A 16,223-nucleotide genomic window follows, 5' to 3' on the forward strand; every position below is an offset into this window, starting at 1 on the left:
GTGGCCTCGGCCGCACGATCCCCATTGAGGCTCCTTATACAATGCCAGTCGTGTTGTATCGCCATGTGTTTCTCGGTACTGTGAGCGCTCGCTATGGGACTTTGTTCCCAATTAGTTGAATGGCGCCCAAATGAATTTGGTCTTTCCCTGGCCGCATTGTGAGCTGGATACCGTCACTCCAATCATTCGTCCAATATCACGCACAATAGTTCAATTAAAAGGAGTGGCGAGTAGATTGCACAGAGAGTGGGCATTACCTGAATGGGGATTTGTGGGGTAATGGGGGAGTAACTGACTGGGAAATGGAGAGATAGATTAGGTGGAAAGGAGGAGGAAAGTTGGACAGGAAGCGAGGGTAAATTGGACATGGGATGGGAGGGGGTAATTCGGATACAGATTGAGAGCTGAATTGGACAGGGAATGGGACGGGATGAATTACACGGGGAGTGGATTAGTAAATTGGACCAATCGTAGTACTGGCGGGTAAACTGGACAGAGTAGGGGGTAAATTGAATCTGGACCATTCAACTCATTATTTTATCCGAATGAGTAAAGAATCTGCTGGCCATGTAGGTTTATTATAGATAGGATAGTTGTACCCGTCAATAGATAAACAGTGAGGTTGACAGTTAGTGACATAGCGAGACAGATAAATACAAGAGGAAACAGACATACAGACGCTCAAATGGATCAATAGCAAGATTGATTGATAGTAAGATAGACAGGCGGACAGAGTGAGATAGCCAGGCACATATTGCAAGGTGAGGGGATGCAGTGATAGAAATGGGCAGACGAAATAGATAGGATCACAGATGTACTGGGATGGATTGACGATGAGATTATGGGATAGATAGGAAGATAGGTGTGGACACACAGAGAGGTAAACGGTCAGGTATGGGGGGTCCAACCTGGCACGACAGACCCACTTTTACAATACCTCCAATTCTCTTTTACTTTCAGCTTTGAATGGAACACCTCTTCAATATTTGCACCAATAGCAATGTCGAGGATGGGGTAGGTGCACTATTGGACCGTGTGACTTTATCAGCCTTCGAAAAGCTCCTTCCACTTTACCAAATTAACGGAAATATTGCTGCATCCCAATGGACAACCATCCGTGCTCTCCCAGTGTGCGACTGCCAAGTTAATGACTAGAGTCAAATGGGGAGCGCTGTTGCGGAATTTACAGGTCGTTCACCCCAGGTACACCCACCGTGCTTTTAGGAAAGGAGTTCCAGAATTTTGATCCCGTGACAGTGAAGAAACGGCCGAGGTATTTCCAAGTCTGGATGGATCGACTTGGAGGGGAACTTGCCGGTGGTGGGGTTCCCAGGTATTTGCTGCTCTTGTCCTTCTAGCTAGTAGAGGTCATAGGTTGGGACGGTGCTGCCGAAGGAAGCTTGGCCAGTTCCTGCAGTGCATCTTGTAGATGGTACGCACGGCTGCCTCTGTGCGCCGATGGTGGAGGGAGTGAACATTTATGGTGGTTTTGTACCCAAAAAAAAGGCTTTGATATTTGAAGGACAGAAAAAAACTTGGGTCGGAAAGAAGAACACTTTTATCGGCATCATTCACTGCGTAACAGGGGAGAACATTGAAAGATGTCAAACCTTCCAACATTGTGTAGGAACGCTATACATCTCGGGAGGGTTATACATCAGATTTAATCAGCTGGTGGAGATACTACATTGTAATATTAGCCTCCCCATAGTGTACTGAACAGAATAAAAAGCTTAATTCACTATTTTGCTTCCACTCATGGTGAGTAACTAAAAGCTTTTCAGATCCAGGAGGCAGGGGCAGTAATTGAATACGGGCAGAAATGGACCTGGCAGGTATTTATAGGGCAACATTCAATTTATTTTCATACTTTCCAATTACCCATGAGGAATATGGCGAAGTGCGCACAGCGACTGGGGAAACTCGCAAAGTCTCCCAAAGATAACAAAAATAAATCCCTGCACCTGATCGCACCCTGGAAACATTGAAAACTGGCTGTCACATAATCACTGCAAAACCCTGAGAGGAAGGACATATGGAAGATAGAAAAGGGCCATTTGGCCTCTTTCGTCTGTTCCCCTATTCAATAAGACCATGGCTAATCCATATTGATATTGGGTTGAGTAGAGGGATTGGGTTTCGGAGCCATGAGATCTAGTTGTAGCTGTACAAAACTCTGGTGCGGCCGCGTTTGGAGTATTGCGTGCAGTTCTGGTCGCCGCATTGTAGGAAGGATGTGGAAGCATTGGAAAAGGCGCAGAGGAAATTTACCAGGATGTTGGTATGGAGGGAAGATCTTATGAGGAAAGGCTGAGGGACTTGAGGCTGTTTTCGTTAGAGAGAAGAAGGTTAAGAGGTGACTTAATAGAGGTATACAAGATGATCAGAGGATTAGATAGGGTGGACATTGAGAGCCTTTTTCCTCGGATGGTGATGGCTAGCATGAGAGGACATAGCTTTAAATTGAGGGGAGATAGATAGAGGACAGATGTCAGAGGTAGGTTCTTTACTCAGAGTAATAAGGGCGTGGAATGCCCTGCCTGCAACAGTAGTGGACTCACCAACATTAAGGGCATTTAAACAGTCATTGGATAAACATACGGATGATAAGGGAATAGTGTAGATGGCCTTTAGAGTGGTTTCACAGGTTGGTGCCACATCGAGGGCTGAAGGGCCTGTACTGCGCTGTAACGTCCTATTGTATCATATCTCCATCCACTTGCATTGGCTCCATGTCCCTTAACACTCTTAAAAATCTGTCAATTTCAGATTAAGATTAATCATTGAGTTTGGATCTATTGCTTTGTGTGTGTGAGAATTCCACACACCCATTATCCCTTGTGTGAGAAAGTGTTTCCTACCTCCTCCCCAGAGTGGCCTGGCTCTGATTTTAAGATCATGTCCTCTTGTCCTGGACTCCCAACCAATGGGAAATGTTTCTCTAGATCTCCCCTGTCAATACCTTTTCAAACCCCCCCCCCCCACCTCCGCAACCCTGTCACCACAGAGTCAGGTGGGTTCCTTTGGATGGGTTTCTAAACTGAGGCCTTCACCCGCCTGTTCGTGACGTAAAATGTCCCGCGGTAATGTTTCGAAGAAGAGCAGGGGGGTTATCGTGGCCAACATTCATCCCTCTACCGACATCACAACCACACATTATCTGGCCATGATCACATTGCTGTTTATAATGGGAGCTTGCTACGTGCAATTTGGCTGCTGCGTTTCCGGCATCGCAACAGCGACCGTGCTTGGCGGGGGGGGGAGGGGGGGGGGGGGGGGGGGGGAATACTTCCAGTGGATGAAAAGTACTTTGAGACCTCCAGTGATTGGGGGAAAAAGATGCCATATAAATGCAAGTTTTAGGACAGAGAACCAGGCCATTTGCTTCTGCAGGTGTTCTCTCCACAGGCAGGCTCACGAGATGTGGCAAACCTTTCAGACATTGTCTGCAAATTCATGCAGTATTTTATTAAACGGTTCAGAACCGATTCCACCGCTGTACGAATCTGAATCAAGGTTTTGTTCACATCTTTCGTAACACACACAAACTCACACACACACCTTTCATCACACGCACATACACATATACACACACACACACACACACAACCACCCCCTCCCCCTCCACAACACGCACTGCTAACTCGCTCTGTGGTTGCAGGAGAAGGACGATATTATCAGTACAGTAATGGCATTCCCTCTCTCCCATCTTCCCCCGACAGACAAGGTTCAGCTTATTGATAAGAAGCGACTTAAGCTATGTTATCGCTGGAAACAGACTTGACAGCCTGTCCTGCTGAGTGGTGGGCCTGCAAGAATAGGTTTGCAAAGCAGGAAAGTTGTGTTCCATTTTTCTATTAGCAGCAATTTTTCCCCACAGTCCTGCCGTGACCACCGAATCCCCCCACCCCACCGAATCCCCCCCGCACATGCCTCCGCCACTGCTGCCACCGGGTTTTCCTTATTCCAAAGCCAGCACATCCGGACACACAAACACATCCAAAGACATCTTTCACGGTCTCAGATGATGTTGCCAACTCTCCAGACTTGCCCTGGAGTCCCCACGAATTACAACACACTGCTGTGAGCCAATCAGGGGAAAGGATTTATAGGTGCATTTAAAAGAAAACGCCGGTCTTCCTTATTTCCTTTGAGCACACTTACTTCTTGCTTTTAAAAGCAATAGATTTGGGACAAATGAAATGCTGTTCGTCTAGGGGCGGGTGGAGCTGGGAGGGTCGTTGTGATGACAGCTCCAGGGATACATCCAACCAGGGTTGGCAACTGGAAGCTGCTATTTTTCACCACGGTACAAGTAACATCTGAATGAGACGCAGCTGGCCAAATACAGCACCATCCAAATACACGACCTCCACCTCCCAGAAGGACAAGGGGAGCAGACACATGGGGACATATTGGCCGTTCCTTCACTGTCGTTGGGTCAAATCCTGGACCTCCCTCCCTAACAGCACAGTAGGGGGCGGGATATACTGGCTGATCACACCGGTGGGCTATTCCAGTCTCACCTTGGTGCATGGGTTTCCTCGCGATGAGGGGTGATTTCAACGGGACATCCCGTTGACAATGGCGGGACCGGTAAATCTTGTTGGTGGGCCATCTCCACCCGGCGGCAGGTGGGTAAATCCCAGGCGGCCAGGAGCTGATGTTTCGTTAGTGACCCTTCAAACCAATTGTGGAAATGTGTGTGTGGTCCCATTGGTTAGTAAGCTCAGATTGGCAAGTGTTCATTAGACTGAATATAAGAGGGGGAGATATACTTCAGACAAGAGCATGTAAGGCAAATAATGCTTTGAAAGCACGGCACCTGCATTTACATAAGAACATAAGAACATAAGAACTAGGAGCAGGAGTAGGCCATCTGGCCCCTCGAGCCTGCTCCGCCATTCAATTAGATCATGGCTGATCTTTTGTGGACTCAGCTCCACTTTGTCTTGGAAAGTAGCCCTTGTTAATCACAGCAGGGACAATGAATCTCAATACGTGTTGTCAAAGCCGCGTTGATTGGGAGATAAATGTGTTGCAGAGGGTGCTACTCTACAACACAAACTGCGAAGATCAAATGATTGCTTCTCAATCTCTGTTGGGTGAGCTAACCTCAGACAGGGCAGCAATAGGGGTTGCTGCTTGCAAGATAACCATCCTGGACTAGAAATATCAGCTTCACGTCACTCGCCTCGGAGTCATGGCTGAATGCTTCACAGTGAAACCCTTACAATTAGATATTCCTTCAGGAAGGAAGGAAGGAACCTACGTTTATGTAGCACCTTTCACACAGAGAGAGATGGCGGTGCAGTGACAACGTCACTGGGCCAGAAATTAAGAGACCCCTGGCTAATGCTCTGGGGGCATGGGTTCAAATCCCAGCACATTTAAATCCAGTTAATAAAATCTGCCCCGTGAAACTATCATCGATTGGTTCGCTAATGCCACTCAGAGAGGGGAAATCTGCCGTCCTTACCAGGTCTGGCCTACATGTGACTCCGGACCCGCAGCAATGTGGTTGACTCTTAACTGGCTCCAAAATGCCCGAGCAAACTCAGTGCAATTAGGGATGGGCAACAAATGCCGGCCTTGCCAACGAAACCCATATCCCACGAGAGAATTAATAAAAGCCCTCAGGCTATGTCCCATTGCCAATTGAGTTACCTGTATTGAAGTGTTGTAATGCAGGGACCAGCTTACACACACAGGGAGGTCCCACAAACAGCACTTGGATCATGACCAAATGAGCACTTTTAGGTAAAAGCAGGATTCTGCGGTTGGCAAACTGAAGAACCAGTGACAGATGGCCCGGTCTCCAGGGGGTGGAGGAGGAGGGGCGGGGGAGGGGGGCAGAGGGGAGAGGGAGAGTGTTTGCACTGAGACATAAAATGTATGGGATACAGCAAAAAAGGAGTTAGGGTGGAGGAGAAAGGCCCCAGTCTATAGTTGTTGAACTCAATGTTGAGTCCCGTGGGCTGTAACGTGCCAGACCTCGATCTCTTTAGGTGATGGTTGGTGGATAGAAAATGGCCGTGGGATCATTTAGTGTACAGAATTATGAGGGGAAGAGATAGGTTGGACAAGGTAAAATTGTTTCCCTTGGTGGCGAATTGTAGAACCAGGGGGCATAGATTGATGAGAAGTGGCAGAAGGTGTAGAGGGGGCATGAGGAAAAAGGTTTTTACCCAGAGGGTAGTGGGAGTCTGGAACTCGCTGCCCGAGATGGTGGTGGAGGCAGAGACCCAAAACTCTTTTAAAAAGTACCAGGATCTGCACCTTCAGAGCGGTAAGTTACAAGGCTATGGACCGGATGAAGGAAGGTGGGATTAGAAAGGGCACCTGGGTGTCTTCGGGCTGGCATGCACAAGATGGGCCGAATGGCCTCCTTCTGTGGTGTGATTTTTCTAGGATTCTAACCACCCCATCCCCACCTACCTGAGATTTGGGCATGAAGGTTTAAATGTTTCATCTGAAAGATGGCACCTCTGACCGAGGAGCTGGGCTCCTTCACTACTGCGCCGGGGGAAGGGATCAGATGGGATCAAACCTCTGGAGTGGGGCTTGAACCCACAACCTGCTGAATGAGAGGCACGAGTGCTACCCAGTGAGCTACGGATCGGCGCCTGAGCTGCTGGGGCAGAGGAATGGGTTGCGGAGCCACTGCCTAGCATCAGCAACTTCAGCAGAACACAGGGAAAGGGAGGAGGGAGAAAAGAATACATCCTGCCGCAGCTGGGGTCGTCATGTTTTTGTGCTTTATTTGCAGGCAGCATGCCTTCAGCCTGCAGCCTGATAGCAAACGCAAAGACTGGTGGGCAGCACCACGCCGTGAATTTTTGCATTCTATAAATGTCAACAATCCTAAAGCTGCAGGGGTCCCTGTATCTTAAAAGAGGGAAACGTAACTCATTCGAATGCGAAGGGAAAGGAAATGGCATAGTTGATAAACCAACAGGTCACACACTTCCTGTGGTTTACTGTCTGAATCTATAATGCCATCCTCATGTTTCCATTATCTGCTGCAGTGTTGTGAGCTGTCTGTGCACTGATAACATCAAATTCAATAATGTAACATCAAGTCTTGTAGATACAGGAGGAAAAAACAACCCAAAAAAAAAATCACCATGAAAATAGAGAGCAAAACAGACTGCCTGAAATGGAAGATGGAGCTGCCAGGTTGGCTGTATATATCCTTCTTTTCACGACACGATTTTTCTTCTTGTGTACCACCCTCTCCTGCATAGAATTCCAAGCAGCAATTGTTCCCCCTGTTGATGGAAAAACGTTCAGCACCCCCTCGCGATAGCCAGTCACCCTTTGCAAAGGTAGCAACAATACTTGGCACTTATTCAACCTCTTTAACACAGTGAACGATCCCAAGGTGCTTCGCGGGAGTGTTACCAAAGGAAGCTTGGCTCCAAAGCGCACCAGGGGACAGGTAACTGAAAAGTTGATTAAGGAGCGGGACTATAAGGAGCGTCTGGAAGTCGGAGAGGAAGTGGAGTGGTTGAGGGAAGGAATTTCAGAGTTTAGGGCAGTGCTGAACTTACACAAGGCACTATTTCAGCCACAATTGCATCCGGTTCTGGGCGCCACATTTTAGGAAGGATGTGGAGCCATTGGAGAGAGTGCAGAAAAGATTGACAAGGACGGTTCCAGGGAAGCGGAACTTCAGTTCTGAAGACAGATTGGAAGAGTTAGGACTGGTTTTCCTGGAGAAAAGAAGGCTGAGAGGAGATGTGCTAGAGGTATTCCAAAGCATGAATGGGTCTGGACAGTGGATGGGGAGAAGCTGTTCCACTGGCGGAAGAATTGGGGACGAAAGTCAATGGCAAAAGAAGCAAACGCGAGCGGGGGGGTGAACCTTTACATGCAGCGAGTGGTTAATGTCTGTACTGCCTGTGAGAGTGGTGGAGGCAAGGTTCAAGCATTCAAAAGATCTGAAAAGGAAGAATGTACAGGGTTACGGGGATAAGTTGGTGGGGGGGGGGGGGTGGCATCAAAGGAATTGCTCATTCGGAGAACATGAGCAGACATGATGGGCCGAATGGGCTTATTCTGCATAGTTACAAATCCGTGATTCTGAATTAGCCAGTCTACAATGGGACACAGACAGGTTAAGTGAATGTGCAAAGGCTTTGCTGATGGGAGTATATGCGGGAAAATGTGAACTTGTCCACTTTGGCAGAAAGAGTCGAAAAGCAGAAGGTTATGGAAACGGAGAGGGACTGCTCTGAGGTGCTCTGAGGGATCTGGGTGTCCTGCCACATCAATCAATAAAAGCTAGTATTTGGTACAAGTGATCAGGAAGGCAAATGGGATGTTGGGAATGAAATATAACAGTAAGCAAGTTTACTGCAGCTGGACAGGGCCTTGGTGAGACCACACCGGAATCCTTATTTAAGGAAGGATTTAATTTTGTTGGAGGCATTTCAGAGAACGTTCACTCAACTCATTCCTGGGATGAAGGGCCTATCTCGTGAAGATAGCTGAATGGTTTGGGTCAATATGCATTGGAATTTGGGAGAGGGAATCTTATTGACACGTACAAAATCCCGAGGGATTTTGGTACAGTGGATGCTGAGAAAATGTCTCTTTATGGGAGATACTGGAACTAGGGGTGAGATGTCTCCCTTCCACGATGGTGATGTGGAGAATTATTTTTCTTTTAGAAGGTCGTTGGACTGTGGACTTCCCGATAAATGAGTGGAAGCTGGGTCATTGAGTTCATTCAAGGCCGAATTAGATAGGTTTTTTTGAAAGACAGGGGAGTCAAAGGTTATGGGCGGCAGACAGGAAAGTGAAGTTGAGATCACAGCCAGATCAGACAGGGTCTGATTGAAAGTTGGAGCAGACTTGAAGGGCCGAATGGTCTACTGCTACTGGTCCTAAGTCGTATGTTCCTGCGATGGTGTCCTGGGAATCACATCTTCCCTGTGTCGTCAGGAGATGAGGGAAGTCAGCAGCTGAAAGATTCACATGAATTTACACGGATAAATTTGAGTGAGGCTTGGGTGAGGTGATGAAGTGCATCTCTGAATGAGATGGAGCTCGCTCTCTCCCATGATGGCTCCTTCAGTCTGTGGTAGTATGACTAGAGGTATTACGGTAACTAGCAATGCCGAGACACCATTGGTGGAGAAGGCTCGCTTCTCATTGGCCCAATGGTATGTAACACTAGTCACCCATTGGTTAGAGCTGTAAGGTAGCTCCGCCCTGTAAGGCGGGGTATAAGAACCCGTGTGTTCCCCACAGCTTCCATTCTGTACCTGAGCTTCTGGGGAAACATCTTGTCTATTAAAGCCTTCAGTTTTGGACTATAACTTCGCTTCTGTGGTCAATTGATAGTGCATCACAGTCAGTGCAATGTAAAAACATATCTTAGGAGATGTGGGCATCGCTGAAAGGTCAACATTTATTGCCCATCTCTAACTGCCCTGGAAACGGTGGTGGTGAGCCGCCATTTTGAACCACTGCAGTCCGCATGGTGTAGGTGCACCCAGAGGCAAGGTAGGGAATGGTGGTGATCTTATTCTTTCTCATTCATAGGGCGCGATTCTCCGCTGCCCAGGCCGGGTGGGAGAATTGCGGGAGGGCCACTCTCCCACCCCCCCAAAATGCTCGGAGAATCGCGGGTCGCTGTTTTTCACGGCGACCCACGATTCTCCGGCCCGAATGGGCCGCGCGACCTGCCGTTCCTGACTTGTTCACGCCGGCGGCAACCACAACTGGTCGCTGCCGTCGTGAACATGGCGCCAAAGGTTCGTTTGTGGCTTGTGGGGGGCGGAAAGGGGAGTGAGCACTACGGCCGTGCTCGAGGGGGGGGATTGGCCCGCGATCGGTGCCCACCAATCGTCGGGCCGGCGTCTCCGAGGGACGCACTCTTTCCCCTCCGCCGCCCCGCAAGAACAAGCCGCCACGTCTTGCGGGGCAGCGGAGGGGAAGACGGCAACCGCACATGCGCGGGGGTTGGCGCTGGCCAACCTGTGCATGCGAGGCTGACGTCATTAGGCGCCGCCGGCCGCGTCATTCTCGTCAGTGTCAAGGCCTGGCGGCCGAGATTTACAGCACGCCGCTCCTAGCTCCCCCGGGGGGGGGGGGGGCCGGGGGGGGGGGGAGAATAGGGGGCGAGGAGCAGCCTCTGACGCCATCGTGAAACACTCCGGGTTTCATGACGGCGTCGGGCCTTGCGGAGAATTCCGCCCGTGAATTCCAAGTCACGACAAAGCGGGTAATTCTTCAGAAGCCTGATGCTTTATTTTCCTCTTACAAATTTAAGGGTCCACTGCGCAAACTGAAAAACGACTCATTCCAAGTTCTAACTGTTGGAGCAAGGGCAGGGTTGGTGTGGAAATATTTTCCTGTTTTGTTTTCATCGAAAGAGCACCATCTCCCTGAGGGGGGGGGGGGGGGGGGTGCACAGTGTCGGAAATGCCAGCGTCAGCCTGGTTTCAGCAAACCCATTAATATTGCAGTAGCGTCAATCTCTTTCTGGTATCACTAACTCACACACGCGCGCTGGCAGGGATTACTATCTGCATAGAACCGCAAGCTGCAACAGAATAATGGGAGCTGCAAGGCCGTCAGCTAATGACAGGCAACAGAAGGAGGCCCGATACTTAGTAAATTACAGCCTGCAAGCGGGTAATTGAAAGGAAAGGCAAGAGAAAGGTTGCTCGTAGATTGTTTGGGTCAGTGTTAGCCTGGCAATCAACAGCACGCTTAATAGCGTTGCACCTTGTCATTTTCATTGTCAGCCATAACCTACAGCAAAGAATAAACCTTTTATTTCCCACTGTGCTCTTCTCTTCCTCTCGCTCAGCAGAACTATCAGAACTGGGGAATTTCGAAGCGCTAAGTTTTCAGCAGGAGACGTGAGGGATCGGCGGAGATGTCAATTTTAAGCCCTGTTCAACCGCGAGAATTTAAACCAGTCCCCCCCACCCACCCACCCACCGCGCCAGCTGGGAAGCTGAAGTGATTTCCAGAATGCCGACACTGCTGGAGAAAGCCATTCGGCCCATTGAGTCTGCACCGACCCTCCGAAAAAGCACCCTCGCCTCAACCCACTCCCTGCACTGTCCCCGTAATCTCCTCTAACCTACGGGTCAATGTTAACATGTTTAATCCACCTAACCGGCACACACACGGGCTGATTTAGCTCATTGGGCTAAATCGCTGGTTTTGAAAGCAGACCAAGCAGGCCAGCAGCACGGTTCGATTCCCGTACCAGCCTCCCCAAGCAGGCACCGGAATGTGGCGACTAGGGGTTTTTCACAGTAACTTCATTGAAGCCTAATTGTGACAATAAGCGATTTTCATTTTTTCATTTGGACTGTGGGAGGAAACCGGAGCCCCCGGAGGAAACCCAGCCCGACACGGGGAGAACGTGCAGACTCCGCACAGTCACCCGAGGCCGGAATTGAAACAGGGTCCCTGGCGCTGTGAGGCAGCAGTGCTAACCGCTGTGTCACCGTGCCGCCCTTCATTGGGTATTTGGGTGTACGTTTAGTTTTACACTCCAACCCGTGATACTCATGAATGAGAAAGAATAAGATCTTGAGTCTTCGTCACCCCCATTCCCTACCCTGCCTCTGGGTGCACCTACACCACACGGACTGCAGTGGTTCAAAATGGCGGCTCACCACCACCGTTTCCAGGGCAGTTAGAGATGGGCAGGTGTAAGTCAACCGACCTACCTGATCAAGCGCCACTTATGTAGAATTTATTCATTTGTGGGATGTGGGACAAACATGTTTTGCCCATCCCTAATTACCATTGAACTGAGCCATTTGGAAGGACATTTTAAGAGATAGCCACAGGTAGGTCAGATCAGGCAAGGATGGCAGATTTCCTCCCCTGAAGGACATTACCAGGGTCCCGGGTTCGATTCCCGGCTTGGGTCACTGTCTGTGTGGAGTCTGCACGTTCTCTCCGTGTCTGCGTGGGTTTCCTCCGGGTGCCCCGGTTTCCTCCCACAAGTCCCGAAGGGCATGCTTGTTAGGTGACTTGGACATTTTGATTTTCCCTCTGTGTACCCGAACAGGCGCCAGAATGTGGCCACTAGGGGATTTTCACAGTAACTTCATCGCAGCGTTATTGTAAGCCTACTTGCGACATTAATAAAGATTATTATTATTAAACATGGAAACATAGGTGCAGGAGTAGGCTATTTGGCCCTTCAAGCCTGCACCACCATTCAATATGATCACGGATGATCATGCAAATTCAGAATCCCACTCCCGCTTTCCCTCAACCCCCTTGATCCCTTTAGCCGCGAGGGCCACGTCCAGCTCCCTCTTGAATGTAGCCAACACATTAGTGAACCAGATGGGCTATTGTGACAATCGACAATGGTTTCATGGTCACCGTTAGATTTTTAATTCTGGATTTTTTATAAGGAATTCAAATTTCCTCCTCTGCCTTGGTGGGATTCATATCCCAAACTCCAGAGCATTGCCCTGGGCCTCTAGATTACTAGTCCAGTGGCAAATCACTATGCCACTGCCTCCCCTAGAATTTAGATGAATGGGTCAGTGCCCCTGATGTCGATTCTCTCCATTGAGATTAATGGTATGGATACATTTAAGGGGGAGCTGTATAAATGTGCCAGGGAGAAAGGAACACAGAGTTACACTGAGAGGGCGAGATAAAGAAAGGTAGGTATAGGCTTGTGAGGTGCACACACACCAGCAAGGACCATTCGGGCTGACTACCTATGCATTTTAAGGCAGAGCTGGATAGATTCTTGATTAGAAAGGGGCAGGGGATCGGCAGAAATGGGTGGTTGAGGTTACAATCGGATCACCCATGATCTTATTGAATGGCTGAGCAGGCTCGAGGGGCCGAGTGGCCTCCTCCTGTTCTGAACTTGTATGTCCCTATGTGACTGTAAAGGTGCTGCTACCCTCTATCTGCGCAATATGAAAATCTCCATGGAATTTCATGCTGACACGCGGTTACTCAATCAGTCATTTTAGTCTTTATTTTCATTCACATCTTTCTCCTTGTAAATCTCCGATCGAATCCCTATAGTGACGAAGGAGGCCATTTGCCCCGTACAATCTGCACCAACCCTCTGAAAGAGCACCCTACCTGGACCCAATCCCCCATCCTGTAACCCACCTAACCTTTTGGACACTAAGGGGCGATTTAGCATGGTCAGTCCACCGAACCTGCGTATCTTCGGACTGAGGGAGGAAACCCTCGCAGACACGGGGAGAAAATGAAAACTCCACACAGGCAGTCACCTGGGGCTGGAATAAAACCTGGCTCCCTGGCGCTGTGAGGCAGCAGTGCTGTAGTAATCCACGGGAGGCAGGAGTTCCGTCACCACACCAATATTTATTTACAATAACGATATTACAGGAGCAGCTACAAACCGTGCTGCTAGCAGTCCAGTCAACTTAAGACTGGCTCATAAAGCCTACACAGGTGATTATATGGGCCCCCTCAATGAGCTATCATTGAGGGAGCTCATACTCTAATTGGCCAACCAATAAAGCCAATTGGAGTTCATTACAAGTGCTAACTGCTGTGCCACCACGCCGCCCCCTATGTTGCAAAGGTGACCACAGTCGGAATGTTGCTGGGACACAGGGTAACAACAGGTGCTGCCATTCGTCGCAATATGACAGGTATATCTGACAATCAAGTACGTGAAGCCAGTTGTGTTGGTGGACGCCAATTTCCTCCTTCAAGAAACAATCCATACTCTGGGGGGGGGGGGGGAATTCTCAAAATGGCACTTAGGTACCGACGGGCATTGCGAATCGGTTACTTTGAACAAAATGTCCCCAACGAACAGCTTCCCCCATCCACAATCTTTGTTCATTCCCACTGATTCCGATTCCTGTTCTACATGAGTGACAATTAGAAAACCCTTCTCCATGCCCTGACACCCATTACATCGAGAAAGGTAACACTCCAATACTTCTTTTGTGGCAACACAAATACTTAGGTCTATTTTCTTAATGCCTAGAAACACACATAGAAAATAGAAGCAGGAGGAGGCCCATTCGGCCCTTCGAGTCTGCGCTGCCATTCATTATGATCATGGCTGATCATCAAGTTCAATACCCTGATCCCGCCTTCCCCCCATATCCCTTGATCCCTTTAGCCCCAAGAGAAAAATCTAATTCCTTCTTGAAATTACACAATGTTTTGGCCTCAACTAATTTCTGTGGCAGCGAATTCCACAGATTCATCACTCTTTGGGTGAAAAAAATTCTCCTCACTTCCGTCCTAAAAGGTTTACCCCTTATCCTCAAACTATGACCCCCCTAGTTCTGGACTCCCCCACCATTGAGAGGAACATTCTTTCTGAATTTACCCTCTCTAATCCTGTTAGAATTTCGGAAGTTTCTATGCGACCCTCTCTCACTCTTCTAAACGCCAATGAGTGTAATCCTTACAGATTTAGTCTCTCCTCATATATGACAGTCCCCCATCCCAGGAATCAGCCTGGTAAACTTTCGCTGCACTCCCTCCATCGGCCTTCCTCAGATAAGGACACCAAAGGTGCACACAATGCTCCGGGTGTGGCCTCACCAATGCCCGATACAATTGCAGTAAAACATCCCCATTCCTACCCACAAACCCTCTCGCTATGAAGGCCAAACACCACTTGCCTTCTTTACTGCCTGTTGCAGACTTTTGAGACAATAATCTATATTTTACACATAAATATTAAAATCCGGATAATCTCTGAACAAAATGAACTGGAGTGAGACTCTGGCAACAGCGTGCCACAGGACAAGAAACCACAAGAAATCCCACTCATGCCTTATTACTGTCTGATATGCGCTGGAATATTCTGCAGGTCAAGTCCAAAGATAAATAGTTGAGGACCACTAGTTAACAAGAAGAGAAGATGCCAAATTCATTCATTTGAAGGCTCGGGAATTTTTACTTGCATTCATAGAATGTACAGTTGAGAAGGAGGCCACTCGGCCCATCGAGTCTGCACCGGCTCTTGGAAAGAGCACCCTACCCGAGGTCAACACCTCCACCCTATCCCCATAACCCAATAACCCCACCCAACACTGACGGCAATTTTGGACACTAAGGGCAATTTATCATGGCCAATCTACCTAACCTGCACATCTTTGGACTGTGGGAGGAAACCGGAGCACCCGGCGGAAACCCACGCACACACGGGGAGGACGTGCAGACTCCGCACAGACAGTGACCCAAGCCGGAATCGAACCCGGGACCCTGGAGCTGTGAAGCCATTGTGCTATCCACAATGCTACCGTGCTGCCCGTGCAGGCATTCTATCACCCTGATCATATTTTCTTTCCTCAACAACTGAGAGCGGACACGCCCTTTCTAGTTTATGTAAATTTGCCCCTCTGCCACTTGATTAACACCAATGGTTCCAAGCGGGGAATACACCGAGTCTGCTTTATCACACGGGATTCAAGCTATTTGTTTCTTTAACCTGTGTCAAGGATTACCATTCACTATTCCTTTCCCATTTCTTCCTCCATGACGAGCTGTGGAGCTACCAAATCCCTTGAGGCAATAAATCACTTGCTCCCGATGAGGTGGGGTTATGAGAGCTGATATCTCGAGACACCAGTGGTCTAATACCTCTGAAGAGGAAGCGGGCGCAATTAGATTTGCTGTCATTGAACAAGATTTGTTCCATTCGTCACCGAGTCTTGCGAGCAGCAAGCAATGGACACGGAAGTTAATTTCCCAGCACTGAACAGAAGTTTTCTGCTGACAAAGCCGAGAGCCCTTTAATCAGATTCAAAAGCATTTGGCCTGCAGGCATTTTTTTTTTTAGGGCAGGATTGAAGAGGTCACGGATAGATGGTGATTAAACGTTAACAATTAGTATCAGGGTTACTCACTATATGAAGCTGAAGGAAGTCTCCCAGACCAGGCGCGCTATCCACTCGTACCAGGATGGCATCCTTCACTGACGTGCTGAATCCAACAGCTAGGCGGTCAGTTCTCGTACTGGGCCTGTCATTGGCCGGCCAAGTGTAGGTTATAACCCCTCCTCCGCGACCGAAGATGTACGTCGTACCAGCTGAAAGACAATGGGGCGCATCGTCAGCACCGCACTTTACACAGTTACCACCGAGCATCTGAGCGATGAAATAATCTCCCCTCGAGAGCTCAGTCCCTTGATGTCAAAGCGTAAAAAAATAAAATCTGCGCTGTCCATTGTGGAGTTTGCAGATTCTCCCCCGTGTCTGTGTGGGTCT

At 48.9% G+C, this 16,223-nt stretch overlaps 1 protein-coding gene across 6 annotated transcripts in view; it reads right to left on the bottom strand.

Moving 5' to 3' along the window:
- The window catches only part of nrxn3a (neurexin 3a), a 1,956,983-nt gene that overhangs the window by 368,575 nt on the left and 1,572,185 nt on the right, over positions 1 to 16,223 (bottom strand). For all 6 annotated transcript variants that reach the window (XM_038773738.1, XM_038773746.1, XM_038773703.1 and 3 more), the window contains one exon: positions 15,864 to 16,045. In XM_038773738.1, coding sequence (XP_038629666.1) covers positions 15,864 to 16,045 — 182 coding nt within the window. The remainder of the gene's footprint in view (positions 1 to 15,863; positions 16,046 to 16,223) is intronic.

The sequence above is a fragment of the Scyliorhinus canicula genome, chromosome 2 (genome assembly GCF_902713615.1).
Source record: "Scyliorhinus canicula chromosome 2, sScyCan1.1, whole genome shotgun sequence".
Taxonomy (NCBI): domain Eukaryota; kingdom Metazoa; phylum Chordata; class Chondrichthyes; order Carcharhiniformes; family Scyliorhinidae; genus Scyliorhinus; species Scyliorhinus canicula.